At 42.9% G+C, this 22,222-nt stretch overlaps 1 protein-coding gene and 1 pseudogene across 2 annotated transcripts in view; both read right to left on the bottom strand.

Moving 5' to 3' along the window:
- PHC3 (polyhomeotic homolog 3) overlaps positions 1-9,318 on the bottom strand; it is a 62,464-nt gene extending 53,146 nt beyond the window's left edge. The window contains exons 1-4 of the mRNA XM_081085925.1: positions 9,277-9,318; positions 6,703-6,868; positions 2,367-2,522; positions 1,198-1,275 (exon numbers count right to left, since the gene is read on the bottom strand). Of these exons, the coding sequence (XP_080942051.1) occupies positions 1,198-1,275; positions 2,367-2,522; positions 6,703-6,868; positions 9,277-9,290 (414 nt within the window). The 5' untranslated portion in view covers positions 9,291-9,318. The remainder of the gene's footprint in view (positions 1-1,197; positions 1,276-2,366; positions 2,523-6,702; positions 6,869-9,276) is intronic.
- Positions 9,319-10,746: 1,428 nt separating this feature from the next.
- Positions 10,747-11,123, bottom strand: LOC308515207 (small nuclear ribonucleoprotein Sm D2-like; annotated as a pseudogene). The gene has a single exon. The product of its transcript is annotated as a small nuclear ribonucleoprotein Sm D2-like (transcript).
- Positions 11,124-22,222: the final 11,099 nt, after the last annotated feature.

Raw genomic sequence — 22,222 nt, forward strand, 5'->3', positions numbered from 1 at the left:
CCTAAGTGGCTAGAAACTAAGGGTGTTGCTAAACATTCTATAATGCTCAAGACAGCCCCCAAAACAAAGAATTATCTGGTCCATCTTTGGCTGGTTTGCTCAGCTGGTTAGAGCATTGTCCCGATATGCCAAGGTTGTGGGTTCATACAAGAATCAATCAATGAGTGCATAAATAAGTAGAACAACGAACCAATGTTTCTCCCTCTGTCTCCCTCCTTTCTCTCTAAAATCAACAAATAAAATTTAAAAAAAGAAAAAAAGGATTATCTGGTCCAAAACATCTATAGTGATGAGATTGATAAACCTAGGACAACTGATGAAATTTTAATATACACTACATTGCAGCAATGTTAAGTTTACGGAATTTGATCATTTTCGTGTGGCTTCGTAAAGGAATGACTTTGTTTCTAGTAAATATATATCAAAATATTTAGGACTAAAGAAACATGTCTCAACTTACCCACAAAAGATTCAGAAAAAAACAATATGTAAATATGTAGAGAGAAAAAATGATAAAGCAATGAACCAAAATGCTAACAACTGGTAAAGCTGAGTAAATCTTTTTATTATTCTTGCAATTTGAAATTATATAAAAAGTTAAACAAGTATTACCATGCCTATAAATTTCTTTTAACCAGGAAAGTTTGCACAATTTCCCACAATATATGCAAGAGAGCAAACCAGCTTTCTTTTACTCCTTTTTCAAAATAAATTATACTATCTTGAGTGGACTAATTGTAAATTTGACCCAGATAACTCAAGTAAGTGTAAGCTGAAATGTATAATTTCTAAAATGTGAATTTCAGAGAAAAAGCTAGAAACATCTAGATATCTACCAAGGATATGACATTCTGTAGTATATCACAGTAAATGCATGGCCTAATACCCGTGCATTGTACATTTCAGGCTTTCAATACACACTGAAAACTGCAATCATTTAGAACCACAAAAGACCTAAATATACTTTATGTGAAACAATGTATAAGAAGTAAAACAAAAATATTTTTAGACTCAGATTTTCAGAAGTTCAACATTAGTTCTGAATTCTTGAACCTTATCATTCTTACTTCTAGGTACTTTTTACTTAAATAGTATTTAAACAAATATACAATTAACAGCTTTGCAAATATGAATGGTTTACTTTTGGAAAGCAATAGCTAAAATTTTTAAATCCAGGAAAAAGTTTAGGGCACTTACAGATGTCTGGGACATACTTGACTGTTGTGTGACACTTCCTGTGGGGGATGTAGACGGTCTTCCACTGGACAAACTTGCCTAAAATAATAAGATCTTTATAATATGTCCATAAAAACCTAAAGTTAAAATCTTTCTGGTACCAGGATACCACAAAACCAAAAGAAAAGTAAAAATGTCTATATATGAAGCTATTCATTTTACAGTGAACATGGATTAAGCTCTGGCCAAACAGATTAAGAAAAAACAAAAAAGCTGAATGGGTAATATGATTTTAATAGCTGCACTCATTGTCAGTTTTACTATACAGGCTTCTATCTTCTTTAGTGGAATCACCACTGCAACATTACAAAAAAGAAATTGAAGCTACGTCAAGTGCCAGTGGGTTTCAGTTTCCTAACTCATATCACAAACATGATGTTACTTAAAATTACACTACCAAGAAAAAGCAACAGCTGAGTATGTGATTACAACAGATATAAACCTTTTTCAGGTTCAGTCAACTGAGATCCTTCTCTAGTAAGATTTAAGGTTAAATCTCACATGTAGTTTTATTTAAATAAACAGAACAATAATGAAAATCTTTTTTAAAACACAAGCATTTAATCATAAAATCATCCTGTTAGTAGGAATAGTGTGATTAGATTTTAGAAAGTACATATGCATATCTCTATACAGAAAATGTCTGGAGGGTTATACATTAACTGATACAGGGGCCAACTCTGAAGAGTGGAAAACAGCAGTGGGTGTAGTAAAGGAATACTTCTTCTTTAACTCTTACAAACAATTTTATACCGTTTCATTTTTTTCAATAGTGTAAATTTCTTGCATACTGGAAAAAAAGCTTTTTTTGTTAAAATGTAAACATAATTCACGTAATCCTAAGTATTTACTGTTATACCTAAAATTTTACATGCAAAATCATGACACTACCATAGCAATCCTGCAATGTAGATAAAAAGCAGTCGAAGAAAAAGTTAGCAACAGAGTAATATATAAAACATATCCATTACTTTTTAAATTAACTTCCATTTGGCAGCCTATTTTATTTCCCTAATAAAAAATTATCACAAAACATCTGAACTCTGAAATAATACCCAATTCATTTATTTTCTGCAGTATCTGCAAATGTCAACTTAGGCCTCATAATTTTTCATTTATTCCACTCTCACCTGAACGGCAGCAAGGCTCTGAAGCTGGGAGCTGCTTAAGTGCTGCTGCTGAAGAGCTGCAGTGTGCAGCATTAAGTGCTGCTGTTGAGCTGCATACATCTGCTGAAGGTACTGAGCAGCTGAGCTGGAGGGGCGATGCAATGCCTGTTGAATTACCTGTGATAAGTCAATTGAACCAATGTCAAACCATAATCTTAACCATAAAATAAAGTATTAAAAAAGTGAAAGTTTAAAATTTTGCTACTTGAATATTCACTGTCATAAGCTTATTAACATAGTTCTCTCCTAATTACATATCTCTAGGATTGCACAAATTAAATCCGTACAAATTAAAACTACCCTGCCTAGTCAATTCACAAAAGAAAAAAGGAGCAAACAACCATTTGAAAAGATCTTCAATCCCATTAGCAGACAAAAATTACAAATTAAAACAGGATATTATTTTCCAACTTTCAGATGGATAAAGATTTAAAAGAATACTACTAACTGAGGAAACAGGTACTCTCATAAATGGTCATAAAAATGTAAATTGGTATAAGCATTTTGAATAAAACTTGGTAGAATTCAGGGCTTGGGTACAGGAAGGAATACGTACAACCCTGCAGCCATTACAAATAGTAATGCAAAGCAGTGCCGCCCAATATAGTAGCCACTAGCCACATGTGTCTCCTGAGCACTTACAATGTGTCCAGTGTAACTAAGGAATTGAGTTTTTAATTTTACTTCATTTTAATTTAAATATAAATAGCCACATAAGCTAGTAGCTACTGTACGACATAGCACATACTAGTATATCTACATTAATTAACAAAAAGAATTCCCAAATACATCATAAGGTGAAAAAAGCAGGCTACTAAATAGTGTATAGAGTAAAATGCCTTTTTATATTAAAAGTTTGTGTTTTTTTATAATACTTTAAATTTTTTTTATTGATTTCAGAGAGTAAGGGAGAGGGTGAGAGAGATAGAAACATCAATGGATGAGAAATAATCACTGATCGGCCGCCTCCTGCACTACCCACACTAGGGATGGAGCCCACAACCTGGGCATGCGCCCCAGACCAGAATCAAACCCACGACCCTTCAGTCCACAGGCTGACACAGGCTGACACTCTATCCACTGAGCCAAACCAGCTATGGCTATATTAAAAGTTTTGAAAGAATATTCAGGAAAACGTTAAAAGAACACCAAACTGGATTAGAGGTGATTTTTACCTTCTCGTTGGTACTTTTCTTTTTTTAATATAGTTTTATTGATTTCAGAGAGGAAGGGAGAGGGAGAGAGAGATAGAAACATCAATGATGAGAGAAAATCATTGATCAACTGCCTCCTGTACGCCCCTTACTGGGGATCGAGCCCGCATGTGCCCTTGACAGTAATCAAACCTGGGACTCTTCAGTCTGTAGACTGATGCTCTATCCACTGAGCCAAACCAGTTAAGGCTCTATTTTTCTTTAAATGACTGAAAAAACTTTATAATGAGTAGGTATTATATTAATAATCATAAAATTATAAAGCAATTTACTTTTTAGAAAATTACTAATTACCTTTCAAATGTAATTTTTCAAAATTTGTAAATGTTTTTTTAATGTCAGATTCCGTGTTTCAATTGTTTCAATAGAATAAAACTATTCTTACTAAAATAATTCCTATAAAAGTGTTACTGAAAATATTTATTAGTATAATATAAAATCTGAGCCTGAAACTTCATAAATAGATAAACACAGAAAAAACAACCATTCTATTAACAGAGAAAAATTCTTTATCTGCCCAAACCAATTAAGTCAGACTATGGTAGTCCTCTGCAACCACATCCCAAAGTCACATCATGCCCACAGTGACTCTGAAACAGTATAGAACTCTAACAGCAGCATCAAACCAGAGAGTTAAGGGAGTAATAGAGCCATATCCTACAGCTTTAGGGTATGAGTCAGGACACCTTGAACCACAAAATTCCAAGAAAGCATATTTCCTTGTATTGTTTACTTTCACTTGTTTATATCTCATTTTTCCCCAACTCCAGATTGCTAAGCCTGCTATAGACTTCTGTCACAATATCAATGTAGGCTTTTGACTCCTAGTTGCAGAGGACTATAGACCAGCATCAAGTAATATAGGATTATAACAGTACTAGACGCCCAGGGCACGAAATTTGTGCACTGGGGAGGTCCCTCAGCCTGACCTGTGCCCTCTTGCAGTCCGGGAGCCCTCACAGGATGTCCGACTGCGAGAGGGCACAGGCTGGGCTGAGGGACACCTCCCTCCCCCCACCCCATGCATGAATTTCATGCATCGGGCCTCCAGTGGTGTTATAAATATCCAAATGGCCCTTGGCAGAAAAAAGGTTCCACACTCCAGCTCTAAAGGAATAAGGATGATAAAGAACATTCAAAGGACTGAAAATGAAAGCTGAAGGTATTAAAGAACTACTTAGGTAGTTCAATAAATATTGATTTGATGGTATTTAGGGGAAGCAATTCTAGGATATCATGCAAATTAGTGTTAGTGCTATTTGTGAGATATATCTATATCTATATATCTCCAGTAACACTTCAAAAATTTTTATTAAAGTATTAATATAATACTTCCAGGTATACAACACAGTGACTCAACATCTATATACTTTATGAAGTGATCACACTATACAAAGTTATTACGGTAATATTGACTATATTCCCTATGCTGTACATAACACTGTTTTTTATTAACACATCCAGTTCAGGTAAAAACTAGAGAACAAAATGGCATATTAAAATATCACATCATCTGTATGTTCAAAGATCTTGATACGCTTCCCTATATCTCTTGCCTCAGAGAAAGATGAAGAACATTAAAAACACATTCTGCATTCCAGTTTGAATTTTTTAACTGACTGGGTCTCCAACAATTCTGATTCCATCCATGGTAACGTCAGAATCCTAAACCATACAACAGTTAAATAGTCATTATACTGGGGTATCCACTCTAGAAAAATGAATAGGGAGAGGACTATGTTGCAAAGTTATTTTCAATGTAGAATGCAATTATGGGGATTCTAGAGAGAATAAGCAGGTATAATGGAAAAAAATAAGAACTCAAAGAGTAGTTAAGGGCGCAACTCCAGAATCAGAGAACCTATTAGCTTTATGAGTTTAGGAAAGTTAGACCACTTACTAGTAAAACATCAGTTTTCCCATTTATAAAATGGAGATAATAATAGTATCTAATAACCCATGCAAAACTATTATCAAATGCTTGACCCATAGAAACTGTTCAATAAATGTTAGCTATTATTACGTACTGGGTACATCTAATGTGCCCACACAGTTCTAGATGCTTCCTTTAATCCTCATAATAACTAATAAAGTGGTGGTCTCATCCTCATTTTACAGTTTCCTGAGGCTATTATGCCTCCCCCCCAAGATTATATAACTACTAATGAGAAAGTGAAATTCAAAGAGCATATCAGACTGCATGCCCATGTCCTTTATATGCAATACCACATTGCCTTAACTTCCATTATTATAAAGGTTAACCAAGTAAATTTAATTTTCTCAACTAAGTGAAGAGCCCAAGATTTTTCCTCCTTAGAATTCCTTTCCACCTCTGCCCCTAAGAGCTTTAGAATGAATCCTTCTCCTTAGGGTTCTTAAGTTTAAAATGAACCTCTTAACACATCTACAGACCTGAATAGATCTCCCTAAGTCTATATTATGGGTTCAAATATAAAATAACCCCAAAAAACCTAGAGCCATTCTGTATGTTGGGGCTCTAGATTGAATATCTCCATACTGCAGCAGCAGCAGCTAGACACCTTCCAATTACAATTTTCCTTACATATTTTAAAAGCTACACTCAGGGGTGGGAGGGGGCGAGAGGGGAATAAGAACGGACTGGAAGAGGTTAAATGGAGGGAAAAAGAGAACCTATGTAAGACTTTCAACAATAAAGATTTTTTTAAAAAAAGCTACATCTGACAAATGTAAGCCCTCTCAACAGAATAATTATTAAGTAACTTTTTGAGTGTTTTGAACATTAATAATTCTAACTGTACTTAGCAGGGGTCCTCAAACTACGGCCCACGGGCCACATGCTGCCCGCAGAAAACATTTATCAGGCCCGCCGGGTGTTTTTGCCGCCGCTGCCTGTTGCTTAGCAGCCGACTCGTTTTTTTTTTAAACTATAGTCCGGCCCTCCAACGGTCTGAGGGACAGTGAACTAGCCCCCTGTTTAAAAAGTTTGAGGACCCCTGATTTAGAGGATATCATATAATTCATTGGATATGAAACAAAATTTGGCATAAGCAAAAATAATGACATCCTAAGTCTTAGCCTACCCTTCTTCATAACTGAAATACCTGTACAGCATGTCGGTCTGAGCCACTGTAGACTGAAATCTGTGGTTGCTGCATTCGAGAGGAGGAAGTGGTGATGGTGGTAGTGGTGGTGCTACTGGTTGTTGTCGACACAGAAGATGTTCCAGGGTTTGGTTCACTATCCATAGCTGTACCGTGGTCCTTAAATCTGGCAGATAACACAAAGGGTTTGTACTGGCAAAAGCATTATCTTATGGGTTTTAAAGAATATTTAATAATTCCAAAGAAATCATCAAGTCTAAATTTCTAAGAAGGTCCTCAAAACACAGATAGCACACAGTCACCATAAACACCCTGAAAGAAAAAGTAGTTCACAAATAAATAGCATATTTAATACTTAATACCAACTAAATTTGAATTTAAATTATTCGGGATATGTAACACAGATAAGCCGGGTCTAAAATTTATTTTCATTATTGAAAGAAGATGAGTATTTTGATACCAAAACAGGTGATGAGTGAATACTAAACTACCTAGGAAAATAAAAACTAAAGCAACATCAGGGAATTTAAAATATATATTTACATTCTTCAGACCATACTAACTACAAGTTCAAATCTTTCTCTTTTTTTTTTTCCAAATCATTCTTATCTATACATTAAAATAGGGTGCCTAAGGGCTTGTGCTAATTAGCTTAATTTTTGGCGACCATATATACTTGCTTTACAAATAAGTTCTTTTAGAAAATAAGTTAATAAAAAATCACACTAGCTTTTTCCCTAATGAATCTCACTACATCTAATAAGTATAATGAGAAGAGCTGACAACAATTTCCCCACTTCCTTACCAAAATCTCTTTTTCACAAAGAATTGTCCTAAAACTTGAAAAGAGCATAATTATGTCACTTCCCTCAGGAATGGACAGTAAAGTACATCTGTGGACACGACTTTCTTATTTTTCCCCTTCTAATATCATGAACTCACTTCGCTGTTGTATAAAGTTCTACTAAATACAGAATTTATATCTGAATAAATTCAAACAATTTAAGTCAATTCTAAGGGCCTCAAAATTGTTAGAAACTAGAACTACAGGTGGGTTTTGTGGGGGGTGAAAAATGCACCGCCATGGTGCAAGAGCACAGGGCATAGACTCGCTTTATCTGCCCTCCTGTCCCATCTTTTCTTCCCAGAAACAAAACCTGGCGGATCTCACGTTAGCAGCAGTGACAAGAATGTATGTCATGCGAACACTTCCTACTTCAGGAGCAGACAAAGGAATTTGGCACTAATTGTGCACCCACACAACTATTCCCATACACTGTCCTTTAATGTACAAGTTTTCTTTGTCCTTTATATCCTTTATGTGAATAATATTTATATGCTTTTTAAAAATCCCGATTTAATGAGAGGAAACGTGAATGGGGAAAAGCTGACTACACTTACTTTTTTGATTCGTAAATGACTCCTACATCCTTACGCTTCTCTGCTGGCTTTTTAAGCAGTTTCCAGCCTGCATCCCAATACTCAAACCACAGCACCGCACGGCCACCGCTCAGCAACGGAACACGTTGCGGTCGATCAGGTGAACTTCTGCCCAACGACCGGCTGCCCTAACGCCCCGAACCTGGCCCCGGCGCTGGGCCGCGAGTCCGCCTCCATGCCGGTCCCCTTGCAGCGCGTGCCGTTCCGCTCCCCCGGACCCTCGGCCCCCAGCCCTGGGGTACGCGGTTCCGCAACGAACCCAAAACGGTCACAGAGAACCCAAACGGTCGGCACGATGCCACACCTCGCCGAGCGGAACCGGCCCAACCGCTGACATGCATTTGGAGACCCGGCACAAAGGAGCCGTTTCTGCAACTCCACCGGCCGCTGCGGAGTTCGATGCCGGCGGCACGGCCGGCGGCCGCGCTGGGCGCCCCCGAGGCCTACCGGGCGGACGAAGTCGGCGTGTCTCCCCGGGCACACCATCACGCCGCCGGCAGGAGCGCGGCCCCGGGGAGGCAGCGGCCCGCAGCCGAGGACCGCGGGGAAGCGCCTCCCTTCCAGGGGGTGCAGCCTGGCCAGCCCCAAAGCAGCCCCCGCCGCCGCGAGGACACCTCCCCAGCGCCTCCCGGGGGAGGGCGGCGGGCACCCCCTGTCTCGGGGTTTCCCACCGAGGCCGAAGCGGGTGGCGCGGAGCGGGCCAGAGGGGCGCGAGGAGGAGGCCTGGCCGGGGCCGCCCAGCCCTGCCCAGCCCAGCCCAGCCTCCGCGGGCCCGGCGCGCGCTCCGTCCCCAGGCTGCCCGCGGGGCCCGCCGGCAGGGATGACAGCGCCGGGGGGGGCCACAGGGCTGCAGCCCAGGGGCCGGGGGTCCCGGCGGTGACCCTGAGGGCGGGGGCTCGCCGATCCGGGACCCGCTGGTGGAAGGGGCGCTCCCGCCTGGAGGTAACTGGACCCTCACAGGTCGCCCCCGCCCCCCGGACGCGGGCCGAGCGGGCTCCTCCACGACGAGGAAGCCCTCGGGCCTCCCCTTCCCCGCACTGCCCGCGAGACAGCCCTGAGCTTGCCCCTTGGAGGACGTGTCGCTGCCCCCATTCGCCCCCCGGTTACGACATCAGTCACCAGCGAGTCACTCACTCCGCTTCCGCCATCTTCTCTCCTCCATCACTAACACGGGCTGCGCATGCGCCCCCCGGCGGCGGCGGCGGCAGGCAGAGGGGCGGGGTCGACCCAACCCCGGGCCCCCGGGGTCACGTGGGGTCGCCGGCGTCCAGCCCCCCACCCCGCCGTCCCCTCTCCAAACGCAGGCTCTGCTGTCTCTGGGAATTGACCAGGTTTCCCCAAATTAGATACTAAAGTGTCTCACCTCCACCTCCTGGCTTTCTCTTGCGTAGGGTCTTCTTCCTCTTGGGGAGGGGTCTGTAACCAGGCTAAGAAAAGTTCTGCTTCCCTATTAGATTAAAAACCTGAAGAACACACGAAGTATGCTAAAGCCTGTGCAAACTGCAGAGTGAGATGAAAGAAAACCAGGAGGATCCGATGCTAAGGTCTCGGAGGGAAAGGAAACGCCCTGGTGGCTGCAAGGCTTGTTTCCTGGGGCGAGTTGGAGTTTGGGGGTCTGAACCAGCAGTTTCTCTCTCTCAAAGACAGTGTTCAGGATGCTGGTGTGGTGGGTGGTCACGAAGTCATCCTGACTATCCTATGTCTTCCACATGAATGTGCTGAGCACTTAGCAGGGGGTTGCAAATTAGAATACCACAGGGAACAAGCAGGAGTGGCCATTAATTTGCTAATGTGGCTTACTAATAAATGATATAGATAGAGATATATAGGAGCTACGATGAGGCGGGAGGAAGCATCAAGATGAGTATGAAAAGGCCCTTCCTGCCAAGCACAGCCAGATGGAAGAGACTCATTGGGCAAGCTCTGCACCCTGTTCCGGCACCTCACTCTCCCAGCACCCCCATGGGCTCGCCGATGCAGAAACTCTCTACGCCCTGTCTTCTGAGTGTTTAAAAAGGCTCCATTGCATAATTATGATTGAGTAAACCATTGGCTATTGGTGGTAATTGATTCAACTTCCAGTTCTTCTCCCCTCCCTTGAGAAGAGGGAATTACGAGGGTTTTAGGAACTCTGTGCCAGGAATGGGGTCGAAGCCCTAAAATATATTTCTTATTATAAATCACAGTATCACAAGCCCACAGGCCAAATACAGACTGCTTCTTGTTTTTGTACAGCAATCAAGCTAATGATGGTTTTTACATTTTCTAAGAATTGGGGAATCAAAGGAAGAATACTATTTTGTGACAAGTGCAAATTATGTGAAATTTAAATTTCAGTATCCATAAATAAAGTCTATTAGAACACATTCATGCTTGTTCTTTTATGTATTGTCACCGGCTGCTTTTGTGCTACAAGGGCAGAACTGAGTAGTTGCCACAGACGCTATATTGATCCACTACTTACTATCTGGCCCTTTACAGACAATGTTTGCTGACCTCTATTCTAGGTCACGGCTCCGCCTGTCTATCGCAGAGGAATGCCTACAAAACGCAGCCGGCAGTCCTGGTGCCCGAGAGGCCTGGCGCCAAGCAGCGAGCAAGCCCCTACTTGCCAGCGATGAGTGGGTGCCGCAGGCCCACAGTGACCCAATCCGCGCGCGGGAACATCGCGGAGATGTAGCGGTCCTTGTGGACTGGCTTGGACTTCTTCCGGCCCTTGCCACTCTTGGGGACCTTGGTCCCCAACTCCTCCACATTCTCCAGCACCATGTTGTAGTGCCCGTCAAAAGCCTTCACCCGGCCCAGGAGCTTCTTGTTGTTGCCACAGTTGATGAGCACCTGGGTGTTGTTCTTGACGGACTGCGTGAGCACGGAGAGTGGGCCCGTGTTCAACTCCCCCCCCCCCCCCCCCCCCCCCCCGCCCCACGCTTCTGCGGCTCCTCCGCGGTCATCTCACTCTTGGGCTTGTTGAGAAGGCTCATGGGGGCGCTGGTTGCGCTCTCAGCACACCCTACCCCTGTCCTCCTCGTTGCGTGGGCCTCCGAAGAGAAAGTGCGAGCCAGGTTTAGTTTTATAATGTGGGAAAGAAAAGGGGGCGGGGGCGGGGGGCGGGGACAAAACACCCTAAAGATTGTTGTAAAATCTTAGAAAGCAACATGTACTCTTTTTTAAAAAAACTTTTTACCAAGGTCTGCCTTCACCTATATTTGCTCAGTAAATGCTATTGAGTATGCCTAATGCTCAATAGGTTTTAAATGCTTGTTGTGGGAATAACTGCTTGAATAGTTGGATGGATAGTGCATGAAATTCTAGGGTACCCTGTAAATTGAATGAGACCATGTACAGACTGACTTTGTCTTTTCCTTGAAAGTAATATACCAAAACAAATGCTTTTACTAAACCAAATAGTATTGAAACTGAAAAGACAGTCTCCAGTCCTGCCACCTCTCAGGAGGTTAATCATATGCTTATCAGCCTTATCTTCCCTTGTATGCTTGTGGGCGGCACTGTACACAGTCAGCTGTATTTCCCCAGGTGCTGAATAGTAGCAGCTCTGAACATTAAAGCTGGAAGGGCCATTAGACATCACGTGACCCACACGGAGGGAGAATCTATGGCAAAAGAAGCAGCTGAATCCTGATCTCCTATCCCCCCATCCGGAGTGTTTTGCCTGGTGCCATAAAGCCTTCAAGCCAGAGGTGCGCAGTAAGCACTTGGAGAGCTATGTGCTTTCACTTTCACTCTGCTTCTATGCTTAATGTTTGCTTCGCGTTATGGCAGCCTAGAAGAGTTATTATAAGCAAGGCTTTGGAATCAGACAAACTTAGCTACGAATCCTGGCTCTCCCACGCCCTAGCTGTGCGACCTTTTGCAATCCTGTCTGCTTCTCCCTTCAAAATAGAACCTCATCTCTGGCCACACTACCATGAACATGCATGAAATCATCTAAATACCAACGAATGTGACACTTCTCACCACCTCCACTGTTTTCAGCCTTGGCCCAGCATTACTCTCCTGAACCACCATAATCAGCTCCTGACAGGTCATCCTGCTTCTCTACTCTGGTTTCTCTATAGTCTCTTCTCCAGCCAGCCGCCTAAGTAAGCTTTTAAGACTGTATGTAAATCTGACCACATCACTGCTCAAATCCTCCCGTGGCTTCCCATCGCTCTTAGCAGAGAGCCCAGGGTTTTGTGTTGCTCACTGCCTCAGCCACACTGGCCTTTTTGCTTTTTCTTTTTTGCTCTTGTATTCCCCAGCTCTCACTTCCTCCCTTCTTTCAGGACTGCTCACATACCATCTCAGAAAGCACTCCCCACCACCTACCTTAATATGGCCTTCTCGTCACTTTCTTTCCCTATCCCACTTCACTTTTCTTCATAACACTGCAATGCACCGGACATTACATTATGTACATATTGGTTGATTTATTCAGTACTCCCATCAGCCTCCAGGTTGTAAGCTTCGCGTTTTGTGCTCTGCATTCCCAGTTCTTAAAACTTAAGTGCTGCCCTAGCTTGTTTGGCTCAGTGGATAGAGCGTCAGCCTGCGGACTGAAGGGTCCCGGTTTGATTTCGGTCAAAGTCACATGCCTGGGTTGCGAGATTGATCCCCAGTGGGGGACATGTAGGAGGTGGCCAATCAATGATTCTCTCTCATCATTGATGTTTCTATTTCTCTTTCCCTCTCCCTTCCTCTCTGAAATCAATAAAGATATATTTTTTTTAAAAATTAAGTGCTCATTAAATGGACATTGAATGAATAAAGGTACTTAGCCCCTCTAATCTAAATCAGATCAGAATCCCCAGGTTTCTGATCTGAAAAATAGGGATAATATTTGCCACAAAGTTATTTTTGAAGTTAAACACAAATTGAAATAATGTATATAAACAGTAGAACATAATAAATGCTCACCTTTTTGTTGTTATTTTGCCCCATATTATTATGCTTAAAGTAAAGGAAAATAATCCTCCTACCCTATTTCCAAAGGCTATGATTATTTTAAATTATAGTGTAGTCCTTACTTTTTAAAGTTAGCACTTTATATTTTTTAAACTTGCATCTGCTATATTATAAAATATACTAGAGGCCCGGTGCACAAATTCATGCACGGGTGGGGTCCCTCTGGGTGGCCTGCAGGGATTGGGCCGAAACCCACAGTCCAATGCTGCCTGCAGCTCCTACCTGCCGCTCCCGCTCATCCCACTGTGCCTGCCACAGGCTCACGCCCAATCAGCCCCCATCAGGAGAGGCTCGTGCTGCCACATCAGTGCTCACCAGCCATGAGCCCTGCATCTGGTGCCCTCCCAAGGGGAGTGGCCTGCAGGATCAGGCTGAAACCAGCTCTCTGACATCCCCTGAGGGGTCCCGGATTGCAAGAGGCACAGGCCAGGCTGAGGGACCCCACTGGTGCATGATCAGGCCATGGAGGGACCGCAAGAGGGCTCCAGGGTGTGTCCGGCCCATCTCATTCAGTCCCGATCAGCCGGACCCCAGCAGCAAGCTAACCTACCCAACAGAGCATCTACCCCCTGGTGGTCAGTGCACATCATAGCAAGTGGTTGAGCAGCCTTTGCATATCATTAGCATATTACGCTTTGGTTGTTTGGTTATTCTGCTGTTCGGTCTATTTGCATATTACCCTTTTATTATATAGGCTAGTTTCAGTATCAGAGAATAGATTTTTGCCTGTATGCTCCTAATGTATAAAAATAAACTGTCATATCAGTTTGACATTAAATCTTATTTGTAATGTTCTATTTATGATAGATAAGTCTCTCAAAAATACATAAAATGCCAGAGACAACAGAAGGCAGAACAAAATACATTATGGAACATGCAAAGCTAGAACAGGGCTGAAAAGTTGAGAAAGTTATTTAACAGAGGCATACAAAGATACAGAATTTAATGTTAATATTTAGCTGTAGTCAATCCTGAATACAAATTTGTGCAAAAATTTAAATAATGAAAGAACATATCTGAAGTAGAAAGTGACAGTCCACTATAATCCACTCACTCTTTCCATGCCCCAAAATAATAATTATTAACATCCCATTGCAAATCCTCTTTGATTTTCCATGTACTGACATACACATAAGTGTACTATGTATCTCTCTTATCAAAATGGCATTGGACTATACATACTCTTTGGCAATCTTTTCCTCTTGATATACCTTTCCATGTCAGTGTCATAGTTTTCTTTCAATTCCTCAAACATGGGCCTTCCATAAAACCCTGAAATACTCTTTCCCATACATTGCAAGTATGGTTCCTTGTTTCCCTTTAATGCCTAAGCATTTTATTCTTTTCATTGCTATTATAAGTGGAATTGTTCTCTTAAGTTTTTTCTCTTTAACTTTTGCATTCTGTCATTGTAAATGAACATTTTACTCTCTTATATTCCCGGAATCCTGAAATGTTTGAAAAATAATTACATAAAAGTGAGTTTCATGAGGTTTTAGAATTTGATTTAAGTGCGTGTGCTTCCAGATCATGTGCCTGTGCACCCTCCTGCAGGAGTAAAAATATTTGCCTTGAAAAAAAAAAAAGAATTTGATTTAGCCTATAAGTAAAAAATGGTTCTGACACCAGTGGCATTTAACTCTGACTACACATGTGTATCACCGGGAGAGCTTTTATAAGCTATTTTGGTGGTGTTAGGGGAGCATCCCATGCTAATTGAAACAACCTCAGGGTGGCATCCTGGGTATCAGGATTTTTTGTCTTTCTTCTTTTCTTTTTTTCTTCTTTATTTTCTTCCTTCCTTCCTTCCTTCCTTCCTTCCTTCCTTCCTTCCTCCCTTCCTTCCTTCTTCACTTCCTTCCTCCCTTCCTTCCTTCTTTCCTTCCTTCCTTCCCTCCTTTCTTTCTATCCTAGCTAATAAAAGACAAAAAGGGTAATTGACCGTACCTTCACTATGCTTCCCATTGGCTAATCAGGGTGATATGCAAATTAACTACCAACAAAGATGGCGGTAAATTTGCATACATAGGCGCAGTGATGGGAGGCGAAAGGGGAAGGATGGAAAACAGTGATTGGAAACCCAGGCAGCAGGCAAGAGCCGGGTGGCAGGGCAAAGGCAGCCCTCAGGGATCGGAGAACCGGAGCCGCCTTTGCCCGCCCCCCCAGCTGGTGATCGCCATCGGAAAGCCGGGCCTGCGGCCCCGTGGTCACCATGGCAATCGGAGGGAGAGAGAGCCGCATCATGATCAGAGAGCCGGGGCACAGGCGAGGAGGCACCCCGGCATCCCAGCACCTGACATGCAAAGGTCAGGGATGAAATGACTTTTCCCAACCATGTCTGCAAATATCCTGGGGAAGGCATCACTGAAGAGTTCACAACAACTCTCTTACTTGGCAAGGAAGAAAAAAGTTGGCAACGGAAACAATCCCTTACATCAAAGTTAAGGTCCCTCTGAGTAAAAAAGAATATTTCCAACATAAAGGAGGGAGCAGGCAAAAATAATAGGTTCTCAGGACTTCCACTGAAGTTTGAACATATGACAGAGTCAAAACGAACATACAAATTAAAACAGTGGACATTCAAATAACCCGAATCAACTGTCACTGTTTGTCCCAATAGCAGCAATGCTTATGTGATAATATAGTTTAACAAACATACAAAACAAGTCACATGATAAGAGAGGTTCGGCTTCTAAAGTAAATTGAATATGTTCTTTAAAAATTCTCATGTCCTCCCCTCTGACTATAATTCTTAATTTTTCAATCAGAAAATTACCCCAGGTGATTCAGTAACATGTAGAACTCCAGTAACCTAACTTATTTAAAAAAACAAACATCCCAACCATTTTTAAAATATTTAAATTGATATTTTAGGATTAAAATTATAGAAGACATTTAGATCCAAATATATTTTCTGAATAAAAAATATTTCAGTTTTTGATTTAAAAAAATAAACATAAAAAATATATATAAGTGACACATTTTCCCAAGGAACTCTGAAATAGTACCTTTTCCTCTAACTTTCTTCAAATTAAGAGAATCTATGGAGTTCCCTATACTGCACAAGTTTTAATGAAAGAAAATAAGACTTTCTAAGAGCATCAAATACATGTTTTCTTATTTACAAACATATATACTCTTCTCTCTCTCTCACTCTCTCTCTCTCTTTAAAATATATTCTTACTGATTCAGAGAGGAAGGGGGAGTCATTTGCTATCTCTAGGAGTCAGCTAGCTCCAGGAGGGGCAGTCTTTGTTCTATCAGTAATACCACCAAGATGCCAAAATATCATAAAATATACCCCTAAAAGCATGAGCAATACATTTCTAACCTAGTTTAAGTATTATGAAGGTTTATCCCCTGATTAAATTCTTCAACTGAAGGATAGACTATTATTGCTGTGTGGTATTTTAAATACACTATATACTATACTAAGCATAGTACAATATATATTGATTGAAAAATGATTTCTGTTATGATGACTTAACATATATAGAGCTTTATTCAAGTAATTTTGTAATGTTGACATATTTTGAGAAATGCTTGGGTTACTTATTTGAAGTAGTTTTATGGAAATAAAATATGTAAAAGCTGTAATTTTCTCTTAGCTAATACCATACTATTTAATCTTAATCTACAATAAATGTCCTCTGTCTCAATATGGTATATTTAAGAGCCCAGAAGCAATCCATTCTCTGTGACAGGTATGGAATATTTGTTAGGTAATTAAATATTCGTGTGTGTGTGTGTGTGTGTGTATGTAAATCTTTGTCTAGTTTAATGCAGGAAGATTGGCAGGGCTAGAAATTTGGAGTTAAAAAGCTGAGTTTAAGAACTGGTACTGTGCATTTCCAGCCAGTGATCTTCGGCAATTCATTTAACCTCTCTGAATACCAAGTTGATTATCACTAAAGCAGAGATAACAGTAATTTTTTCCCAGATGAACTTTTGGGAGAAACCAATTAACCTAAATGTGATCGTATTTGTCAACGTGTTGTATAACCACAATGCACTATGTGCACGTATTTAGGGCTTACTCTTACTACAATATACTGTAGAGACATTTTTTCAGAATAGGAATTCAGAAAGTTTTTTGTAATTGTAGAAATGTTCAAGGGCAAGACCAGAGTGGGGAGTACACTAAAAATTGATTCAGGAAAAGAATAATAATTTACTGTCTCTTTATGTAGTGAAATTTTGGATTTAAAGGGTATTTTCCATCATTGAACTTCAAAGAGCTTTGAAATGTTTATTTATTTTCATAATAGTTTGAAGTCAGATTAAAGTTGTCATTTGTTCTCTGAAAGGGAAGTAAATACAGAGCAAGTTACATAACCTGCTTGAGTCAAAATTAGAACAAACACTTTCAATTTTGCCACGTAGTACTCAGACTGGATATTGCACTGCTCCCACAATAAGTACCGTCTTTTGCTGGAATCATCGAAGGTTTGGTTTTATCAAAATACTTGCTGGTGGCCCTAGCTGGTTTGGCGTGGTGGATAGAGCATCGGCCTGCAGACTGAAGGGTTCCAGGTTCAATTCCAGTCAAGGGCACATGCCTGGGTTGTGGGCTTGATCCCCAGTGAGGGGCTTGCAGGAGGCAGCCAGTCAATGATTCTCTCTCATCATTGATGTTTCTATCTCTCTTTCTCTCTTCCTTCCTCTCTGAACTCAATAAAAATATATTAAAAAAAATACTTGCTGGTTGCCCTAGCCAGTTTGGCTCAGTGGATAGAGCATCAGCCCGAGGACCAAAGGATCCCAGATTTGATTTTGGTCAAAGGCACATACCTCGGTTGCAGGCTCCTCCCTGGCCTGGGCCCTGGTTGGGGAATGTGCAGGAGGCAGCCAACTGATGTGTTTCTCTTACATCAATGTTTCTCTCTGTCTTTCCCTCTCTCTTCTACTCTCTCTAAAAATCAATGGAAAAATATCCTCAGGTGATGGTTTAAAAAAAAAAACTTGCTGGTGCAAGCAATTAAATATAGAAAATCTGTCATCAAATAATCATTAGGAACTCATTTTCAGCAAGTAGACCACATCAAGCTCTCTAAGATGCAGGCCTTGGTCTTTATTAATGAAGTGAAGAATCTGCATCTTCTCCTGAGGTCCCAGAGCTACTGTTCTTGGCTATTCTGGGCCACCCTTTCCTCTGTTCTCATCCAAAGAACAAATATCTTCACACTAGAGGCCCGGTGCACAAAAATTTGTGCACTCGGGAGGGAAGGGGGTCCCTCAGCCCAGCCTGTGCCCTCTCACAGTCTGGGACCCCTCAGGAGATAATGACCTGCTGGCTTAGGCCTGCTCCCGGGTGGCAGAGGGCAGGCCCAATCCCTAGGTGCAGCCCCTGGTCGGGCTCAGAGCAGGGCTGATTGGGGAGTTGGGGCGTCGCCCCCTGTCATGCACAGAGCAGGGTGGGTCGGGAGGTTGCGATGCCACCCTCAGTCACGCTCAGGGTAGGGCTGATTGGGGGTTTGGGGCACTGCCCCCTGTCACACTCAAGGCAGGGTCGATGGGGAGGTTGCGGCGCCACCCCCTGTCACACACAGAGCAGGGTCGATCAGGGGGTTGGGGAGCTCCCCCCGTCACACACAGAGCAGGGCCCATCAGGGGGGTTGGAGCGCCGCACCCTGTCACACTCAGGGCAGGGCCGATGGAGAGGTTATGGCTCTAACCCGTCACACACAGAGCAGGGCCCGTGGGGGGCGGTTGGGGCATCACCCTCTATCACCCACAGAGCAGGGCCAGTGGGTGGGGTTTGGGGCGCCGCACCCTGTCACACACAGAGCAGGGCCGATCAGGGGGTTGGGACGCCGCACCCTGTCACACAGAGCAGCAGGACAATCAGGGGGTTGGGGAGCTCCCCCATATCAGGCACAGAGCAGGTCTGATCAGGGGGTTGGGGCGCCTTCCCTTGTCACGAACAGAGCAGGGCCGATACGGAGGTTGTGGCCCCGCCCCCTGTCACACACAGAGCCGCAGGGCGATCAGGGGGTTTGGGCGCTGCCCCCTGTCACGCTGATCCCAGTGCCGGGAGGCATATTACCTTTTTGCTATATAGGATAGAGGCCTGGTGCTCGGGTGGGGGCCAGCTGGTTTGCCCTGAAGGGTGTCCTGGATCAGGGTGGGGGTCCCCACTGGGGTGCCTGGCCAGTCTGGGTGAGGGGCTGAGGGCTGTTTTCAGGCTGGCGGTTGACTGAAGCTCCCAACCGCTCCTTTTTTCTTTTTTTTCTTTTTTATTCTGGGCCAGCTTTAGCTCTGAGGCTTGGCTCCAGCTCTTAGGCCTCCGCTGCTGAAAGCAGGTTTCTGGCCTTTGTTTACCTTCTGTATTTGAAACAATGTTGCGATCTTGCTGGCTGAAGCCCGGCCGACTAAAGCAGGTTTCTGGGGTTTTGTTCAGCTTCTATATTTGTAACATAATTGCTTAGAGTTGCAGCTCAGAGGCCGGCAGCGGCGGGGAACGTTGGAGTCCTCCGTCACTGAAGCAAGCAAGCCTCATGTTCGCTTTAAGCTGCCTGGCTGCCGGCCGCCATCTTGGCTGGCAGTTAATTTGCATATCTCGCTGATTAGCCAATGGGAAGGGTAGCGGATGTACGGCTAATTACCATGTTTCTCTTTTATTAGATAGGATTCCTCTTTTCCCTAAAACTTCAGCTGATTTGGGGGCTAAATAATAAAAGTCTAAATCCAAAGCTCCTTCCTTGGCTTTCAGGGTCTTTATTTCCTGACTCTAAAACACCTTCCCCTGCTTCCAACTGCCTCATTGACTTTCTCATCATTCAGACACCAGCGAGGCCTTTTCTCTGCTTTGCTTTTACACTCAACATTAATTCCACCTAAAAAGCATGAAGAAGAGGTTGAGGGGAGAAAGACAAGGCTATACTTGTTGACTACTTATTGAGTGTTCTACACAGTGTCCTATCTAATTTGCGCAGCAAGCCCATGACGTAGGTATACTTATCTTCCATTTTGCTGCTGATGATACTCATTTTTGTGGCATTAAGTAACCTGTCCAAGGTCACAAAGACGCAGGTCTAGCTTTGGAACCAGAGTCCAACCCCAAAACACAAGTTCTGGTCTGTTTAATATGCTGAATCTCTCCACCCACTCTGTGTACATTCCTCTAAGAGTACTTATCAGATGTTTGTTTTTAATTGAGATATAATTCACACATAACATAAAATTCATCTGTTTAAAGTGTACAACTCAATGTATATTCACAATGTTGTATAACCATCGCCACTATCTAATTCCAGAACATTTTCATCACCCCTTCCTCCCTTCCTGGCAACCACTACTCTGCTTTTGTGTCTATGGATTTGTTTGTTGTGGACATTTGATACAAACAAGATTTATATAACACGTGATCTTTTCTGTCTGCCTTCTTTTACTTAGTTTAATGTTTTCAAGGTTCATCCACGTTGTAATATGTTTCAGTACTTCATTCCTTTTTGTAGATGAACCCTAATCCATTTTGTGGAAACACCACATTTTGTTTATCTATCCTTCAACTTTATTCCTTTATATATGGACTAAAGGCCCAGTGCACAAAAATTTGTGCACTCGGGGGAGGGGGGGTCCCTCAGCCTGGCCTGTGCCATCTCGCAGTCTGGGATCCCTCAGGGGATGACCACCTGCTGGTTTAGGCCCGCTCCCTGGGAGATTGGGCCTAAGCTGGCAATCAGACATCCCTCTGGCAGCCTGGCAGCCCTCAGGGGATGTCCACTTGCCAGCGGGGAGCAGGCCTAAGCTGCAGTTGGACATCCTTAGTGCTGCTGAGGAGGTGGGAGAGGTTCCCACCACCACCGCTGTACTGGCAGCTGGCAGCCTGGCTGTGGCTGAGCAGAGCTCCCCTTGTGGGAGCACACTGACCACCAGGCGGCAGCTCCTGCATTGAGCATCTGCCCCCCGGTGGTCAGTGTGTGTCATAGTGACCAGTCATTCCCAGTCGTTCTGCTGTTAGGGTCAATTTGCATATTACCCTTTTATTATAGGAGTGCCTGGCCAGCCTGGGTGAGGGGCTGATGGCTATTTGCAGGCTGGCCACATCCCCTTCAGTGTGGGGGTCTCCACTGGGGTGCCTGGCCATCCTGGGTGAGGGGCTGAGGGCCGTTTTCAGGCTGGCTAAGCCCCCCAGCGGGGACCCTCACCCCATGAGGGTGTGGCCAGCCTGCGTGAGGGGATGATGGCTGTTTGCAGGCTGGCCACAGCCTCCAGCCACCCAAGCTCCCAGTGGAGCTGGCTGGAAGCAGGTATCTGGGATTTGTTTGTCTTCTATAATTGAAACTTTGTTGCCCTGAGTGGAGCCCACAACTAGCTCAGAGCAGGTGGGAAGCTTGGCTTCCTCCATCGCCCGGGCAACCAAGCCTCCTGCTTGCTCTAGCTACGTGGCTGCCGGCCGCCATCTTGGTTGGGTTAATTTGCATATAGTCACTCTGATTGACTGGTGGGTATGGCTTAGGGTGTAGCAAAGGTATGGTCAATTAGCATCTTTGTCTTTTATTAGTGTAGATATCCAATTGTTCCAGCATCATTTGCTAAAACAAACAAATAAATAAACAAAAAACAATGGACATTTTGTTTGATTTCACTTTTTAGCTATAACAAATAATGTTTCTGTGAACATTTATGTACTAGTTTTTGTGCAGACATGTTTTTAATTCTCTTAGTTATATAACCAGGAGTAGAATTGTCGAATCATACAGTAACTATGTACAACATCTTGAAGAATCATCAAACTGTTTTCCAATGCAGCTGTACTACTTTACATTCCCACCAGAATATGAGGGGATTCCAATTTCTGCACATCTTCACCAGCATTTGTTATTATCTCTCTTTGATTATAGTCAACCTAGTGGGTGTGAAGTGGATTCTCATTGTGATTTTGAGTTGCATTTCCCTAATAACTAATGATGAATATTTTTCATTGGCCATTTGTATGTCCTCTTTGGAGAAATGTCTATTCAAATCCTTTGTCCACAAAGAGAAATTGAGTTATTTGCCATTTTATTGTTTAGTTGTACGAGTTACTTATTCATCTGAATCCTAGTCCCTTATCAGAGATATGATTTGCAAATGTATTTTCCAATTCTGTGAGATGACTTTTCACTTTCTTGAT

This window comes from Myotis nattereri (genome assembly GCF_964212035.1).
Source record: "Myotis nattereri genome assembly, chromosome: 3".
Lineage (NCBI taxonomy): Eukaryota > Metazoa > Chordata > Mammalia > Chiroptera > Vespertilionidae > Myotis > Myotis nattereri.